This window comes from Chiloscyllium plagiosum, chromosome 7 (assembly GCF_004010195.1).
Source record: "Chiloscyllium plagiosum isolate BGI_BamShark_2017 chromosome 7, ASM401019v2, whole genome shotgun sequence".
In the NCBI taxonomy this organism is placed as follows: domain Eukaryota; kingdom Metazoa; phylum Chordata; class Chondrichthyes; order Orectolobiformes; family Hemiscylliidae; genus Chiloscyllium; species Chiloscyllium plagiosum.
The window spans coordinates 36,177,915-36,195,656 of NC_057716.1; the positions used below are offsets into that span (position 1 = coordinate 36,177,915).

At 47.5% G+C, this 17,742-nt stretch overlaps 1 protein-coding gene across 1 annotated transcript in view; it reads left to right on the plus strand.

The window, feature by feature from the left end:
• The window catches only part of LOC122551919 (angiotensin-converting enzyme-like), a 19,729-nt gene extending 2,445 nt beyond the window's left edge, over window positions 1-17,284 (plus strand). Inside the window, exons 2-6 of the mRNA XM_043694488.1 lie at window positions 5,032-5,175; window positions 6,246-6,437; window positions 10,055-10,152; window positions 11,628-11,797; window positions 16,747-17,284. Of these exons, the coding sequence (XP_043550423.1) occupies window positions 5,032-5,175; window positions 6,246-6,437; window positions 10,055-10,152; window positions 11,628-11,797; window positions 16,747-17,284 (1,142 nt within the window). The remainder of the gene's footprint in view (window positions 1-5,031; window positions 5,176-6,245; window positions 6,438-10,054; window positions 10,153-11,627; window positions 11,798-16,746) is intronic.
• The last annotated feature ends 458 nt before the right edge of the window (window positions 17,285-17,742 follow it).

The following is a 17,742-nucleotide window of genomic DNA, read 5'->3' on the forward strand; positions in this document are numbered from 1 at the left end:
GTGGAATGTCAGTAATCATTAACTTACTGCTGTGGGCATTTTCACAATGTACTCTGGTAAGCCATTGGCTTTTCACTTTCCCATCAGTGTTGACTAAGGATTCCCAGAGCTGAAAATGTGTTGCTGGAAAAGCGCAGCAGGTCAGGCAGCATCCAGGGAACAGGAGAATCGACGTTTCATCCTCACTCACCAACCAGTTCCTCCTCCTCCATCCTCACTCACCAACCAGCTCCTCCTCCTCTTCCATCCTCACTCACCAACCTGCCCCTCCTCCTCCATCTTCACTCACCAACCTGCCCCTCCTCCTCCTCCATCCTCACTCACCAACCAGCTCCTCCTCCTCCTCCATCCTCACTCACCAACCAGCTCCTCTTCCTCCATCCTCACTCACCAACCAGCTCCTCCTCCTCCATCCTCACTCACCAACCAGCTCCTCCTCCTCCAACCTCACTCAGCAACCAGCTCGTCCTCCTCCACCCTCACACACCAACTAGCTCCTCCTCCTCCATCCTCACTCACCAACCAGCTCCTCCTCCATCCTCACTCACCAACCAGCTCCTCCTCCATCCTCACTCACCAACCAGCTCCTCCTCCATCCTCACTCACCAACCAGCTCCTCCTCCATCCTCACTCACCAACCAGCTCCTCCTCCATCCTCACTCACCAACCAGCTCCTCCTCCATCCTCACTCACCAACCAGCTCCTCCTCCATCCTCACTCACCAACCAGCTCCTCCTCCATCCTCACTCACCAACCAGCTCCTCCTCCATCCTCACTCACCAACCAGCTCCTCCTCCATCCTCACTCACCAACCAGCTCCTCCTCCATCCTCACTCACCAACCAGCTCCTCCTCCATCCTCACTCACCAACCTGCCCCTCCTCCTCCATCTTCACTCACCAACCAGCTCCTCCTCCTCCTCCATCCTCACTCACCAACCAGTTCCTCCTCCATCCTCACTCACCAACCAGCTCCTCCTCCTGAAGAAGGGCTTATGCCCGAAACGTCTATTCTCCTATTCCTTGGATGCTGCCTGACTTGCTGCGCTTTTCCAGTAACACATTTTCAGCTCTGATCTCCAGCATCTGCAGCCCTCACTTTCTCCTTAAGGATTCCCAGAGCATTGTCACAAGTATGAATATCACAACCGGGTTCTGGATGTTTTTGGCAGAAAGAAATGCAAACTAATGATTGTTTGATAACTACTAAGACTATTTACAATAACATGACTCCGCATGATTTCTTCCCTCAGTTTCCAATTCAATGTGATCTGACATCACTGTATCATGTACTCTAGCTGTTAGTCTATCAACTGGAAAATGCTGGGCTCCACTCGAGCTGATCTAACAGATCTCTATGTATGCCCTTAAATTTATATCTTTTGGCTGCATCTTCCAATCTTGTTTGGAAGTTGTCCAATCGGGTCTACTGTTTCCCTGCTCTAAAGCCTGAAATTCAAAGTCAGTAAATCTCAATGATTTGAGTTAAAAATCATTGTCTGTTGTGTCTTTCATCTGTTTGAATACCATGTCAACAGACAGGAGTGTTCCCTCCCAGTTGGGGAACACTTCTGTGGTCCAGGACATTCGACCTCGGACCTTCGGGTGACCATCCTCCAAGGCGGACTTCGGGACAGGCAGCAGCGAAAAGTGGCTGAGCAGAGGCTGATAGCTAAGTTCGGTACCTATAGGGAGGGCCTCAACCGGGACCTTGGGTTCATGTCACATTACAGGTGATCACCATTGCACCATACACACACACAGAGGCACTCCTATATACACACACACATATATACAGAGGCACTCCTATACACACATACACATGCACACATTTATACACAGACACGCACACACACACTCCCACACGCACACAGGCATCCTCTCAGAGACTTAGACCACTCTACACTCATGCACACACATATACACTCTCTCTCACAGACACTCACAACCCCCCACCCCAGACACGCACACACACACTCCCTCACAGACTTAAGACACTCTACACTCACTAGACACACACATACACTCTCTCTCACACTCACAACCCCCAATCCAGACAGACAGACAGACAGACGCACAGACAGACAAAGACCCACATGCACACATATATTTTGTGGGGTGAATTTGTACTTGCAGAGTTACATTGTACTTTGCTCAAAAGCTGCATGAATTCATGTAAAACTCTGTTATCTCACTTTTTAGATTAGAATCAATCTAAACATCATGGCATAGACAGAGAACACAGGGGTCTAACACCTTCAACATATTGTCCAGCTATCACCCATTGTTAACAGCTAACCTGACAATGCAACTTTTAAAAAAAGGTTTTGTGATTAATACACGAAAGAAGTGAAACTATCATGGTATTCAAACAGATGAAAGACTCAACAGACAATCAAGGTATTTTTTAATGTATAATTTCAGTTACATCACACTGTAAATTTTTGCTATAAATTCTGTGCCTTACAATTGTGTCCTCGACAACCACCTGATGAAGGAGCGTCGCTCCGAAAGCTAGTGCTTCCAATTAAACCTGTTGGACTATAACCTGGTGTTGTGTGATTTTTAACATTGTATACCCCAGACCAACACCAGCGTCTCCACATCAATGATTTGATTGTGCCTGGAAGTGTGCACTCAATATTTTCAAAACATTTGTTATTTTTGTGGTAGTCTTTGTGCAGCTCCCAGCCATGAACAAATTTAACCCTTTATTTACAGTCCACGGAAGGATAGAGCTAACACTTCACTCGTGCTTTTCAGACAATTAATAAACATCACTGTGCATTCACTTAAACTTTTGAAATGTCTCAATGCACCACAGCCTTCAATTCAGCATAGCTTGGAGTTTTAGTGCAAAAAAGGCCCTTCGAACATCTGTATATCCATTTTGACGTCATCAACCTTCTGTCAAGCTGCCTTCCTGGCAAGTTCCTGTGACACTTCAGCAGCTAAATACAACACTTCACCAACCACAGAAACCCCTCAGTAACGTGTTATCTGCTCTTTATTCCTGCAACATTTAAAATGAAAGTATTAATATAATAGAAATATTGCCACCTACTCTACAAGTGCTGGTGGTGTGAGCATAATCAATGGCTGAAGATTTCAGCTATATCACATTGCAAATTAGAAGTAGCAATAAGGCCATTCAGCCCATTGAGCCAGTTCTACTTTCTGATAAGATCATAGCTAATCTGATTGTGACTTCAATTCTACTTTCTGCCTATTCCAACAGCCTTTGAATTTCTTGTCAATCAAGAATCTACCTAACTCAGTATTAAGAATGTTCACTGACCCTACCTCCATTGCTTTCTGGGACAGACATGGTGCAGACTCTCACTCCTCTGGAAGGAAAAAGTTCTTATCTTAATTTTAAACGGGAGACCCTTGAATTTTAAACTTTGTCCCTTAGATTTTGTTTCTCCCACAAGGGAAACATCCTCTCAGCTTCTACCCTCTCAAATTCCCCTCCGGACTTTATATTTTTCAGTAAGATCACCCATCTATTCTAAAACCTAAGGGAAGTGGGCCCAATCTGTCCAATCTTTCTTCACAAAAGAACCTCTTCATCCCAGGAATTAATCAGGTTCACCTTCTCGAAACTGTTTTTAATGGTATAAGGAGACCAGAACCGTACACGGTATTCTAAATGTGGTCTCACCAACGCATGACCCCACATGACTGTAGCAGAACGTTACCATTTTGATATTCCATTCCCCTTGCAGTAAATGACAATGCTGTGCATCTCCTAATTACTTCCTGAATGCTAATGTTTTATGATGCGCGTACCCAGACACACGGCTCCTTTTGGATGGCCAAGTTTCAGTAATCCCTCTCCATTGAAATAATACGCTGCTGCTTTATTTCTTCCCAACAAAGTGGAGAAGTTCACATTTTCCCACTTAAACCTCCACCTACCAATATTTTTGTGCACTCACCCAACCTGTCCATATCCCTTTCAAGTTTTCTTGTCTCCTCTTCACAACCTAATTTCCAACCTATCTTGCAAATTTGGCTTCAATGCATCTGGTTCTGTTATCCAAGTCATTGATATAGATTGGAAATAGTTGAGGCCTTGGTACTGATCCCTGTGGCACACAAATCTTCGCTTGTTCCTGCTCTGGGACAAGCCACTCTCTGGTATCACTCTCGGCCATCATCAAAACCGGCTAACAATACCGACGTGGAGAGTAGCCTCAAGAGCTGAACTGAATTAACAGTATACTGAGTAACTGAACCACTCTGCACAGCTTAGTCAACAAAAACATCAGAGCTGAAAATGTGTTGCTGGAAAAGCGCAGCAGGTCAGGCAGCATCCAAGGAACAGGAGAATCGACGTTTCGAGCATGAGCCCGGCTCCTGTTCCCTGGATGCTGCCTGACCTGCTGCGCTTTTCCAGCAACACATTTTCAGCTCTGATTTCCAGTCCTCACTTTCTCCTCAAAAACATCAGTGCATCGACTTCAGTTCCTGTTCCCATTTACCCGTCAGGTTAACCTCTCCTTCAATAGCCCTGTCTGAGATCTGCTCAAAAAGCATTTCCTCCACCTGCTGACTGATAAACCTCACAATTCACCAATTTGGAAAACTTTCCTGCACTCTTCCTATTGGCATCACTTTACTTTAACTAGCTGTCATACCATGGCTTCAATGTGAAATGTTTCCTAGAACTATACCAGTTCATTCTTACAGATGTAATGCTATGAATCTTCTAAATATCTTTTGTATAATTATGTGCAACACACACCTCACACTTAATTTCTACACAATTGGTTAAATAGGGGCAGACACATGACCCTCTCACCATAACCACATAATGCATTACACACAAACTCATTTTTCAGGATTAGACAGAATCATTAGAATAAAAGTGACTTGTTTGTAAGGGTTTAATGAAGGAGAAGGCTGATGTTCCCTCTGATGCCTAGCGTGACTGGGTGCTGGAGCCCAGCAGGTTGCCACTAATTATCAAGACCCAGAGCTCCATTGCCCTTCAGTACCACACTGTCTGACCTGTCAATTACCCACAGATCTAACCGAGATCATGGCAACTTCAAACGACTACAACGAGCTGCTGTTTGCTTGGAAAGGCTGGAGAGACGCCTCGGGAAAGAAAATGAGGAGCAACTTCAAGAGATATGTGGAGTTGAGCAACAAAGCAGCCAGACTGAATGGTGAGGCTACTCCGGGGTACGAGGGACCAGGACATACCAGACTTTCATTTGCTGAATACTTGACTGACTGTGATGACACTGCATCACCCCCTCCCCTCGCCGCCCACTGCTGTCAATCATCCAGCTTTCATACACCCTGGATTAGACCATTAATTGTTTATCTAAAAGAAATGTAACTTCAAAGTTGGTCATATGAGTACTCTGTTTTCAATGTTAGAATCAAAACTCCCAAGGCACAGAGTAAAGCTCCCTCTACACTGTCCCCCATCAAACACTCCCAGGACAGGTTGGATACAGAGTAAAGCTCTCTCTACACCATCCCCATTAAACACTCCCAGGACAGGGACAGCACGGGGTCAGATACAGAGTAAAGCTCCCTCTGCACTATCTCGCATCAAATACTCCCAGGACAGGGACAGCACGGGGTTAGATACAGAGTAAAGCTCCCTCTGCACTCTCCCCCATCAAACACTCCCAGGACAGGGACAGTACAGGATTAGATACAGAGTAAAGCTCCCTTTGCACTCTCCCCCATCAAACACTCCCAGGACAGGGACAGTACAGGATTAGATACAGAGTAAAGCTCCCTCTACACTGTTCCCCATCAAACACTCCCAGGACAGGGACAGCACGGGATTAGATACAGAGTAAAGTTTCCTCTACACTGTTCCCCATCAAACACTCCCAGGACGGGGTTAGTAAAAGTCCTTCTATTCTGTAACAAAATCAGAAATTGCTGAAAAAACCCTTCTGAATTTTTTCTACACTGTCCCTATCAAACACTCGCAGAATATGTACAATTCAGGTTATATAATGAACTTTCCTACCTCCTGAACCAGCACCATGTGACCACAGGGGTGTAACAAGAAAAAGTCCATGGAGTTAACTCTTGCAACAGGTTATTAGGATTGTCAAAAATATGAGGGTTTTATTGCATAGCCCAGTCACAATGATTTCAATGTGCTCATGTGTCTCTCTCCCAGTGTGTGGGGAAATAAAGAACATTGAGTTAGTATGTGCTTTACTTTGGAATGATACAATCTCTATTTTGTTTCTCCCTCTGTTTCTAGGGCACGCTGATACAGGAGCTTTCTGGAGATCCCTTTATGATTCCAAAACTTTCGAAGCAGATTTAGAGAATATTTACAATGAGTTGAAGCCCTTATACCTGCACCTGCACGCATACGTCAGGAGAGCATTACACAACAAATATGGAGACAAATATGTCAACCTCAAGGGTCCAATCCCAGCCCATCTCTTGGGTAATGTAGATATTTAAAATGTCAACTTATTCAGAGTTCCACTGTTGGACATAGCTGCCAGATACCTCCTTTCTTTAATTCCACAGCTGCCCCTGGGCGTATTTAATAGGAAGCAAAAATTCACCTCCAAAGTCCTCTTTCCAACTAGTGAACAAATGCACACGTCACCTAATCAGGAAAGGTCAGTCAAACCTGACCTTTAGTCAGCGCTGTGGATGACGCTGGACCCTTCTCTTTATCATAGATGAACCTTTCACAGAGTCATTGAGTTATGCAGCGTGGAAACAGACCCTTCAGTCCAGCTCATCCATGCTGACCAGGTCTCCTAAACTGAATGAGTCCCATTTGCCTGCATTTGATCCATATCCCTCTAAACCTTTCCACTGTATTTCAAATGTTTTAATTATACCCACCTCTACTACTTTACCTGGCAGCCAATTCCATATACACACCACCCTCTATGTGAAAAAGTTGCCCCTCAGGTCACTTCTAAATCTTTCCCATCTCATCTTAAATCTAAGCTCTCTAATTTTGGACTCCCCTTCCCTGGGGAAAATAGCTTACGTCTACCTATGCCCCCCATTATTCTATAAACGTCTGTAAGGTCACCCCCTCAGACTCCGATACTCCAGGGAAAAAAAGTCTCAGCCATTTCAGCCTGTCCTTATAATTCAAACCCTCAAGTCTCAGTACCATCCTTGTAAATCCTGTTTGCACTGTTTTCAGTTTAATAACATCCTCACTTTGGCAGGGAGATCAGAATTGTACACAGTCCTCCAAATGTGACCCGACCAAAGTCTGTATAGGTGGAAGATGATGGCCCAACTGCAGTACTCAATGCACTGACCAATCAAGGCAAACGCTTTCTTCAACATCTGGTCTATCTGTGAGGCCACTTTCAAGGGACTATGTACCAGCGCCCCAGGTCTCTCTGTTCAACAAAGCCAACAAAACAATAACATAGGCTCTTTATTTGAAGATAAGACTGTACACGGATAACAGTAACTGGAAAGCAATGCAGGCACAGCTGTCTGTAAACATGACTATACAGGTACATATACATCACCTCACTATCCCTAGACACTTCATGTAATTACCATTTACTGAATTCCATCCTAAAATTCCATCACTATCAATTGTCTGGAAGTTACCATTAATGAGAACTGAACTGGACTCACCATATAAATACAGTAGCTACAAGAGCAAGTCAGAGACTAGGAATGCTGCAGTGAGTAACTCACCTCCTGATTCCCCAAACCCTGCTGCCATCTATGAAGCACAAGTCGGGAATGTGATGGAACATTCCCCACTTACCTGGATGAGGGCAGCTCCAACAACACTCAAGAATCCTGACATCACCCAGGATAAAGCAGTCCACTTAAGTGGCAGTGAATTCACAAACATCCATTCCCTTAACACCCATGCCCACCAGCAGCAGTGTTTACCATCTATGGAACTTACGGATCCACCTTCATCAGCCCCCTCCAAACCCACAACCATGAAATATCTAGAAGGATAAGGGCAGCATGTACATGGGAAAACTCCTCCAGGTCATACACCACCTTGTCTTGGAAATAGATTGCTGTTCCTTCACCATAAATCTTGGAACTCATTCTCAAACAACTCTGTGGCAGTCCGTATACCAAATCGACTGCAGTGGGTCGACAGGCAGCTCATCAGCGCCATCTCCAGTGAAGTTGGGGAATGGGCAACCAATGCTGGGCCAGCTAGTGACAGGCACGTCCCATGACTGAACAAGAAAATGGTGGGTTAGAGGGATTCAAACAGGAGGTTACAGTAATGATGAATGCAGACTTGGAACAACACGTTCAAGGACTTTGGAACAGACGGTGAAGTCAGAAATCATCGGCGAGAACAAAGACTACAATTGTTTTTAAATTAGAAGAGAGTTGATGATAGTGGCATTAAAAAGAAAGAAGTCAGTAACTGAGGGGTTATGGGCTTCAGGAAAGTTAGTTAGCTGAGAAATAGGGGACAGCATTAGAAAGACAAAGGCCTCAGCTATAGTTTTCTATTCAGATCTGGGTGCCACGTGTTAGAAAGGATGTTGATGTCTCAGACATAATGCAAAGATTTACCGTAAAGGTATCAACGATAAGAAACTTCCATTAAACAGAGTGACCAGAGGAACAAGCCTAAGAGGGGGCTGTGAGAAGGATACAGGTGCTCAATATAATGATAAAGGCTTGAGAAAGTAAACAGGGAAGCCTTCATATAATGCAATAGCAGTGTCCCTACCTCTGGACTAAGGGCCCTGGGTTCAAATCCCACTTATTCCAGAGGTGTATAATAACATCTCTGAACAGGCTTATTAGAAAATACAGACAAAGTAGACAGATCCTTACCCCACCCTCACCTTTAATGATCTGCATTACCGTTGATAGGCTTTGCATGTACATTTTTCAATTGGAAATATGGGTGATTTACTGAGAATGGTTAACAGGTGGAAAAGAAAATACCATGGGTGATTTGGCACTGCAAGAAAAATCATTCAATTATGCGTAAGAGCACTTCTGGATATTAAAAAAAAGACAATCAGCGAGAAATTATTTCCAGACATAACGTGACTCACAAATAGACCAGAGATCAGAAGATGGGAATCTGTGGTGAAAGGCGTGGAATCCACTACCTACAAGGCAATGGGTGCAGATTCAATAGCGACTCTAAAAAGGGAATTGAATGTGGAGTAATGTTACACTGTTGTAGGACAGCGAGGAATGTGGAGGAAGTGGCCCTATTTAAATGCTGGTGTCTGGTATTTGCCACGGGCTAAATGGTCTCCTGCATTTTAAAGAAAATATTTATATGCCAGCTGGGATTGGTTTTGAAAGTTGAACGAGAGACAGAGAAAAATGGGCAGGTTTGAGGAAATTTTGGGTTTTCAAAGTTGACAGTGATTGAAACTATGCAATGGGTTTCTAGGTTTTTGTGTGCTCCATCTTGAATTTATACATCAGTGTTATGCGCAGTTGTGGAAGCTGTAAAAATGGTTCTGTGAAAATTTGACTTGAGTAATGTAGCACGAGAGATAGCGTGAAAAGTTGCACTTAAGTAGCACCTTTCAGAACATCTGGATATCCGAAAGTCGTTGTGCACCAGTGAAACATTTCCCGAACATGTACATTGTCAAGTTACATGCATCAAACTCCCAAACATAGTGATGTGATATTGAGCAGCTAGGCTGCTTTGGTTAAGTCGATTAATAAATAAATATTAGCCAGAGCTTTGGTGATATCTTCCCTACTCTTTTTCAAACACTGTCATGAGATTTTTACAAGGGAGGACAGACAGGGTTTCATAGAGCACAGTGTCTACAACAGTGCAGCATTCCCTCCAATGCTCAGATTACACTGGAGTGTCAGCTGACAGTTTGTACTCATGTATCTGGAGTGGATTTGAACCCAAAACTGACACAGCAGATTGAATGGTCTCAAGTGAGCCATATAGGAGGGAAGGTCAGGTTAACAGCTGTAGCCATAGATGCTCTGAGTTGATATCGTTATAAACATAAGTATGAACAGTTGTCTAATCAATGCTCAGTGTGAGAGTATTTCTGTCTTCTGCATCTGGCTAACATTACCATTCTGCTGTATTAGGGAATATGTGGGCCCAATCATGGAACAATGTCTTCAAACTGCTGATCCCTTACCCCAGTGCCAGCCACGTTGATGCAACGCCTCAAATGATTGCCCAGGTTAGTCTCTTCCTTGGCACTTGTCTCCTCCGTCACCCTCTCCCCCATCTCCAGCTTCTTTGTTTTGGCAGGAGGTGGTGAATCTGGCTCAAGCACGTGGCATCATATTTCACAAAGAGATAACAACGAAAAATGTAAACATTGAGATTGGAATGTAACCAGCAGTTAGACAGTCAATCGAATCCTGGACTGTGTTATCCCAATATAATTCCCAGACTGTGTGATCACAATCCAATACTCAGACTGTGTGATCCCAATCCAATTCCCAGACTGTGTTATCCTAATCCAATTCTCAGACTGTGTGATCCCAGTCTAATTCCCAAACTGTGTGATCCCAGTCTAATTCCCAGACTGTGTGATCCCAATCCAATTCCCAGACTGTGTGATCCCAAATCCAATACTCAGACTGTGTGATCCCAATCGAATCCCGGACTTTGTGATCCAAATTTAATTTGTCCCTGAGAAATCCCAATTGAATCGTGGACAGTGAAATTCCAATTGAATTCCTTTCGGTGAGATCCCAGTCAAATTTGTCGCAGTAAGATCCCAATTGACTGTTTCAAAATGAGCAGATAGATCCCAATGTAAATCTCAACTCATAAGGGCAAAATCTAAACCCCACACAGCAGAATCCCATTCCAACTCCTTACAGCGTGACCTCAAGATGAAAAGAAAGTTATCCACCTGGCTCTGCACAGTAAGATCCCAACCTAACCACATGCTGTGAAATCCCAATCCATCACAGAGTAGGATCCAAATATAAAGGCAGAGTGTGATAGAAATCTAAACCTGCACAGTGCAATCCCAACCGTGCAGTGGAGTCCCAGTCAGTTCCTGCACCGTCTGACCCCATAAAACATGCAGGGTGAGATTCCAATCTGAGTGCACACAGTGAGCTCCAAATCTATGCCAGCCGAACTGTAATCTAACTCTCAGAATAATATTCTAATGTTAAAGTTATACGCCTGTGTACTGTGAAGTTAGAGTGTCATTTACTAAGCGCCTCCAAATAAACCATCTTTCTGAACTCCATGTTTTGTGTGTTACAAGGTGAGGTCAGAGGGACAGCAGACAGGAGGTGGGCGGTGGGAGATAGAGGTGACACTACTCCTTGAATTACAAACTCCCCACAGTGCAGAAAGAGGCCATTGAGTGTGCACTGACCTCTGAAGAGTATCCCACCCAGACTGAGCCAGATCCTAACCCCATGGCCCCACATTTCCCATGACCAATCCACCCTAACCTACACATCTCTGGACTGCGGGAGGAAACTGGAGCACCCGGAGGAAACCCACACAGACACGGGGAGAACGTGCAAACTCCACACAGACAGCCGCCCGAAGCTAAAGTCGAACCTGGGTCCCTGGTGCTGTGAGGCAGCAGTGTTAACCACTGAGCCACCATGCCACCCACAATTGCTCGTGTTTGCTTCAGTCGATCCTGCTCCATTTAATATAACCTTCTGTCGTCAACAGGGTTGGACACCGATTAAAATGTTTAACGAATCAGATCAATTCTTCACATCGCTTGGCCTCATTCCGATGCCAAAGGAATTCTGGGACAAGTCGATGCTCGTGAAACCAGCTGACAGGGAGGTTGTTTGCCATGCATCAGCCTGGGACTTCTTCAACAAGAAAGATTTCAGGTTAGTGTCAGGGTACTGCTGACAGGTGATTTCCACTCACAGCTAATGACATACGTTCGGAATAACGTCACTAACAGGGTAAAATTCCAACGTGCAGTTAACACACGGCAGGGTCTCACAGGCAGTAATTTGGAGACAAACAGGCCCTCGGTTCTAATGACGTTGGATAACTATTGGGTATTATGGATCCCAAGTGCTCTCCATCACAAAATGCTGTGGAATTGTTTACGGCATGCTCACGGACAGATCTCACAGCTCATCGGAAGACGGCCCTCCAACAGCGCATCACTCCCTCAGTAACGCCTCTGACAGTGCAGCACTCCCTCAGTATCACCTCTGACAGTGCAACACTCCCTCAGTATCACCTCCGACAGTACAGCACTCCCTCAGTATCACCTCCAACAGTGCAGCACTCCCTCAGTATCACCTCTGGCAGTGCAACACTCCCTCAGTATCACCTCCGACAGTGCAGCACTCCCTCAGTATCACCTCCGACAGTACAGCACTCCCTCAGTATCACCTCCGACAGTACAGCACTCCCTCAGTATCACCTCTGACAGTGCAGCACTCCCTCAGTATCACCTCTGACAGTGCAACACTCCCTCAGTATCACCTCTGACAGTGCAACACTCCCTCAGTAACACCTCTGACAGTGCAACACTCCTTCAGTATCACCTCTGACAGTGCAGCACTCCCTCAGTATCACCTCTGACAGTGCAACACTCCCTCAGTATCACCTCCGACAGTGCAGCACTCCCTCAGCATCACATCTGACAGTGCACACTCCCTCAGTATCACCTCCGACAGTGCAGCACTCCCTCAGTATCACCTCTGACAGTGCAACACTCCCTCAGTATCACCTCCGACAGTGCAGTACTCTCTCAGTATCACCTCCGACAGTGCACTACTCTCTCAGTATCACCTCCGACAGTGCAGCACACCCTCAGTATCACCTCCGACAGTGCACTACTCTCTCAGTATCACCTCCGACAGTGCAGTACTCCCTCAGTATCACCTCCGACAGTACAGCACTCCCTCAGTATCACCTCCGACAGTGCAGCACTCCCTCAGTATCACCTCCGACAGTGCAGTACTCCCTCAGTATCACCCCCGACAGTGCAGTACTCCCTCAGTATCACCTCCGACAGTGCAGCACTCCCTCAGTATCACCTCCGACAGTGCAGCACTCTCTCAGTATCACCTCTGACAGTGCTGTACTCCCTCAGTATCACCTCCGACAGTGCTGTACTCCCTCAGTATCACCTCCGACAGTGCAGTACTCTCTCTGTATCACATCCGACAGTGCAGTACTCCCTCAGCATCACCTCTGACAGTGCAGTACTCCCTCAGTATCACCTCTGACAGTGCAGCACTCCCTCAGTATCACCTCTGACAGTGCAGCACTCCCTCAGTATCACCTCTGACAGTGCAACACTCCCTCAGTATCACCTCCGACAGTGCAGCACTCCCTCAGTATCACTTCCGACAGTGCAGCACAGCCTCAGTATCACTCCGACAGTGGCAGCACTCCCTCAGTATCACCTCCGACAGTGCAACACTCCCTCAGTATCACCTCCGACAGTGCAGCACTCCCTCAGTATCACTTCCGACAGTGCAGCACTCCCTCAGTATCACTTCCGACAGTGCAGCACTCCCTCAGTATCACTTCCGACAGTGCAGCACTCCCTCAGTATCACTTCCGACAGTGCAGCACTCCCTCAGTATCACTTCCGACAGTGCAGCACTCCCTCAGTATCACCACTGACAGTGCAACACTCCCTCAGTATCACCTCCGACAGTGCAGCACTCCCTCAGTATCACTTCCGACAGTGCAGCACAGCCTCAGTATCACCTCCGACAGTGCACACTCCCTCAGTATCACCTCTGACAGTACAGCACTCCCTCAGTAACACCTCTGACAGTGCAGCACTCCCTCAGTATCACCTCCCACAGTGCAGCACTCCCTGAGTATCACCTCTGACAGTGCAACACTCCCTCAGTATCACCTCTGACAGTGCAGCACTCCCTCAGTATCACCTCCGACAGTGCAGCATTCCCTCAGTATCACCTCTGACAGTGCAACACTCCCTCAGTGTCACCTCCAACAGTACAACACTCCCTCAGTATCCCCTCTGACAGTGCAGCACTCCCTCAGTATCAACTCTGACAGTGCACACTCCCTCAGTATCACCTCTGAAAAGCAGCACTCCCTCAGTATCACCTCTGACAGTGCAGTACTCTCTCAGTATCACTTCCGACAGTGCAGCACTCCCTCAGTATCACCTCCGACAGTGCAGTACTCCCTCATTATCACCTCCGACAGTGCAGTACTCCCTAAGTATCACCTCTGACAGTGCAACACTCCCTCAGTATCACCTCCGACAGTGCAGTACTCCCTCATTATCACCTCCGACAGTGCAGCACGCCCTCAGTATCACCTCCGACAGTGCAGTACTCCCTCAGTATCACCTCTGACAGTGAGGTACTCCCTCTGTATCACCTCCGACAGTGCAGCATTCCCTCAGTATCACCTCCGACAGTGCAGCATTCCCTCAGTATCACCTCCGACAGTGCAGCACTTCCTCAGTATCACCTCCGACAGTGCAGCAATCCCTCGATATCACCTCCATCAGTGCAGCATTCCCTCAGTATCACCTCTGACAGTGCAGCACTCCCTCAGTATCACCTCTGACAGTGCAGCACTCCCTCAGTATCACCTCTGACAGTGCAGCATTCCCTCAGTATCACCTTATCACCTCCGTCAGTGCAGCACTCCCTCAGTATCACCTCCGTCAGTGCAGCACTCCCTCAGTATCACCTCCGTCAGTGCAGCACTCCCTCAGTATCACCTCCGTCAGTGCAGCACTCCCTCAGTATCACCTCCGTCAGTGCAGCACTCCCTCAGTATCACCTCCGTCAGTGCAGCACTCCCTCAGTATCACCTCCGTCAGTGCAGCACTCCCTCAGTATCACCTCCGTCAGTGCAGCACTCCCTCAGTATCACCTCCGTCAGTGCAGCACTCCCTCAGTATCACCTCCGTCAGTGCAGCACTCCCTCAGTATCACCTCTGACAGTGCAGCATTCCCTCAGTATCACCTCCGACAGTGCAGCACTCCCTCAGTATCACCTCCGACAGTGCAGCACTCCCTCAATATCACCTCCATCAGTGCACACTCCCTCAGTATCACCTCCGACAGTGCAGCACTCCCTCAATATCACCTCCATCAGTGCACACTCCCTCAGTATCACCTTCAACAATGCAGCACTTCCTCAGTATCACCTCCATCAGTGCAGCACTCCCTCAGTATCACCTCCGTCAGTGCAGCACTCCCTCAGTATCACCTCCGACAGTGCAGCACTTCCTCAATATCACCTCCATCAGTGCACACTCCCTCAGTATCACCTCCGACAGTGCAGCACTCCCTCAGTATCACCTCCATCAGTGCAGCACACCCTCAGTATCACCTCCATCATGCAGCACTCCCTCAGTATCACCTCCGTCAGTGCACACTCCCTCAGTATCACCTCTGACAGTGCAGCACTTCCTCAATATCACCTCCATCAGTGCACACTCCCTCAGTATCACCTCCGACAGTGCAGCACTCCCTCAGTATCACCTCCCACTGTGCAGCATTCCCTCAGTATCACCTTCAATAGTGCAGCATTCGCTCAGTATAGAACTGGCCCAGGGTGATGGGCTATCACGAAACTGGCCAGTTTGCCCCCTTTCTCTGAGTGTTAGTATGTTTCTCTCTCATGAAGCTGTGTTGGTGCAGAGCATTTGATCGCTGTATGGTTTTTAGCCACCAGCTGCTGCATATCTTATTTTAAGAAGAAACTCTGCTCCTTTTTTTACTGACAGCTCTTTGCCACTGCCTTACTCCAGAATTCCTGACCCCTCCTCTCCCCCACCCCTTGCAAGGTCAGGTTACTGCACCGTCTCCTGTTCACCTGACAGTTCAAACACCACCTTCAGCAACTTCTCACACAATCAGCCGATAATCCCAATTTGGTGAAAGGTTGTTGAATAGAATCCCTGCAGTGTGGGAGCAGGCCCTTCAATGTCCACGTCAACCCTCCAGACAGCACCCCACCCAGACCCACCCTATCCATGTAACCTTGCATTTCCCCAGGTAAAAACAATGACTGCGGATGCTGGAAACCAGATTCTGGATCAGTGGTGCTGGAAGAGCACAGCAGTTCAGGCAGCATCCAAGGAGCTTCGAAATCGACGTTTCGGGCAAAAGCCCTTCATCAGGAATAAAGGCAGTGAGCCTGGAGCGTGGAGAGATAAGCTAGAGGAGGGTGGGGTTGGGAAGAAAGTAGCATAGAGTACAATGGGTGAGTGGGGGAGGGGATGAAGGTGATAGGTCAGGGAGGAGAGGGTAGCGGTGGTGAAGGAGGCCCAGGACCTCCATGTCCTCGGTAGAGTGGGAGGGGGAGTTGAAATGTTGGGCCACAGGGCGGTGTGGTTGATTGGTGCGGGTGTCCCGGAGATGTTCCCTAAAGCGATCTGTTAGGAGGCGCCCAGTCTCCCCAATGTAGAGGAGACCGCATCAGGAGCAACGGATACAATAAATGATATTAGTGGATGTGCAGGTAAAACTTTGATGGATGTGGAAAGCTCCTTTAGGGCCTTGGACAGAGGTGAGGGAGGAGGTGTGGGCACAGGTTTTACAGTTCCCTTGGTCAACCCACCTTTATCTGCACATCTTCCAATGGTGGGAGGAAGCCCACACAGACACAGGGAGAATGTGCAAACTCCACACATTTGCCCAAGGGTGGGGTTGAACCTGATTCCCTGGTGCTGTGGGGCAGCAGTGTTAACCACTGAGCCACCATGCTGCCCTCTCCGTGATTCCCCTAAACAGTGGTTGACGAAAAGAGCTGTTTCCTTTGTCCAAGTGATATGAAGATTCTCTCAGGTTGTTGTCTGTTGTTCTGACAGGATTAAACAGTGCACAGTGGTGAACATGGAAGACCTGATAACAGTGCACCATGAAATGGGCCACGTTCAATACTTCCTTCAGTACAAAGACCAGCACATCTCATTCCGAGATGGGGCCAACCCTGGGTTTCATGAGGCCATTGGTGATGTGATGGCTCTGTCGGTATCCACTCCCAAACATCTCCACAGCATCGGGCTCCTCGACAAGGTGGAAAACAACAAAGGTAACAGCAATCTCTTTCCTGTGGTGTGTCACTGGGCTGTTGGCCACTGGTGGTCAGCTATAAGAACTGCACGCAGCCATTTAGCATTGACTAACGGTGAGGTGTCCCTTCCTATGTGGGATCGGAAGGGTAGTCTCAGGGAGCTGAGGGTTAGGGTTCCGAGCAGACTCTCGGGAAATGGTAAGCCGACGGTAAGCCCAACATATGAGCAGATCCTAATGACAGGAGTAGGAGGCAGGGGCAGGAAGGAGCTGAGTCAGAAAGGCCAGCCCCCAAGCGGCTGCCTCCGTTGGGCACGGAGAACACCGCAGTGATACCCAGTGACAGCTGCCAGGCTGCCCACTTGGTACACGCTGCATGTTCAGTATCGGCAGGAGTGGGCTGAGGCACTCACAAGGCCATTAAAGGGGGGGCTTCATTGGACAGTGTGATGGTAGGTTTGGCAAAAATCATTTCAAGGTAAACAGGCAGGAGGCTGGAGGAACACAGCAAGGCAGGCAGCATCAGGAGGGACAGGCAGGGGGCTGGGGGAACACAGCAAGGCAGGCAGCATCAGAAGATGGAGAATTCAATGTTTTAGGTGTAACCCTCCTTCAGGACTGAAGGGGACAGGAATCCTGAAGAAGGATTATTCCTGAAACGTTGACTTCTCCACCTCCTGATGCTGCCTGCCTTGCTGTGTTCCCCCAGCCCCCTGTCTGTCCCTCCTGATGCTGCCTGCCTTGCTGTGTTCCCCCAGCCCCCTGTCTGTCCCTCCTGATGCTGCCTGGCT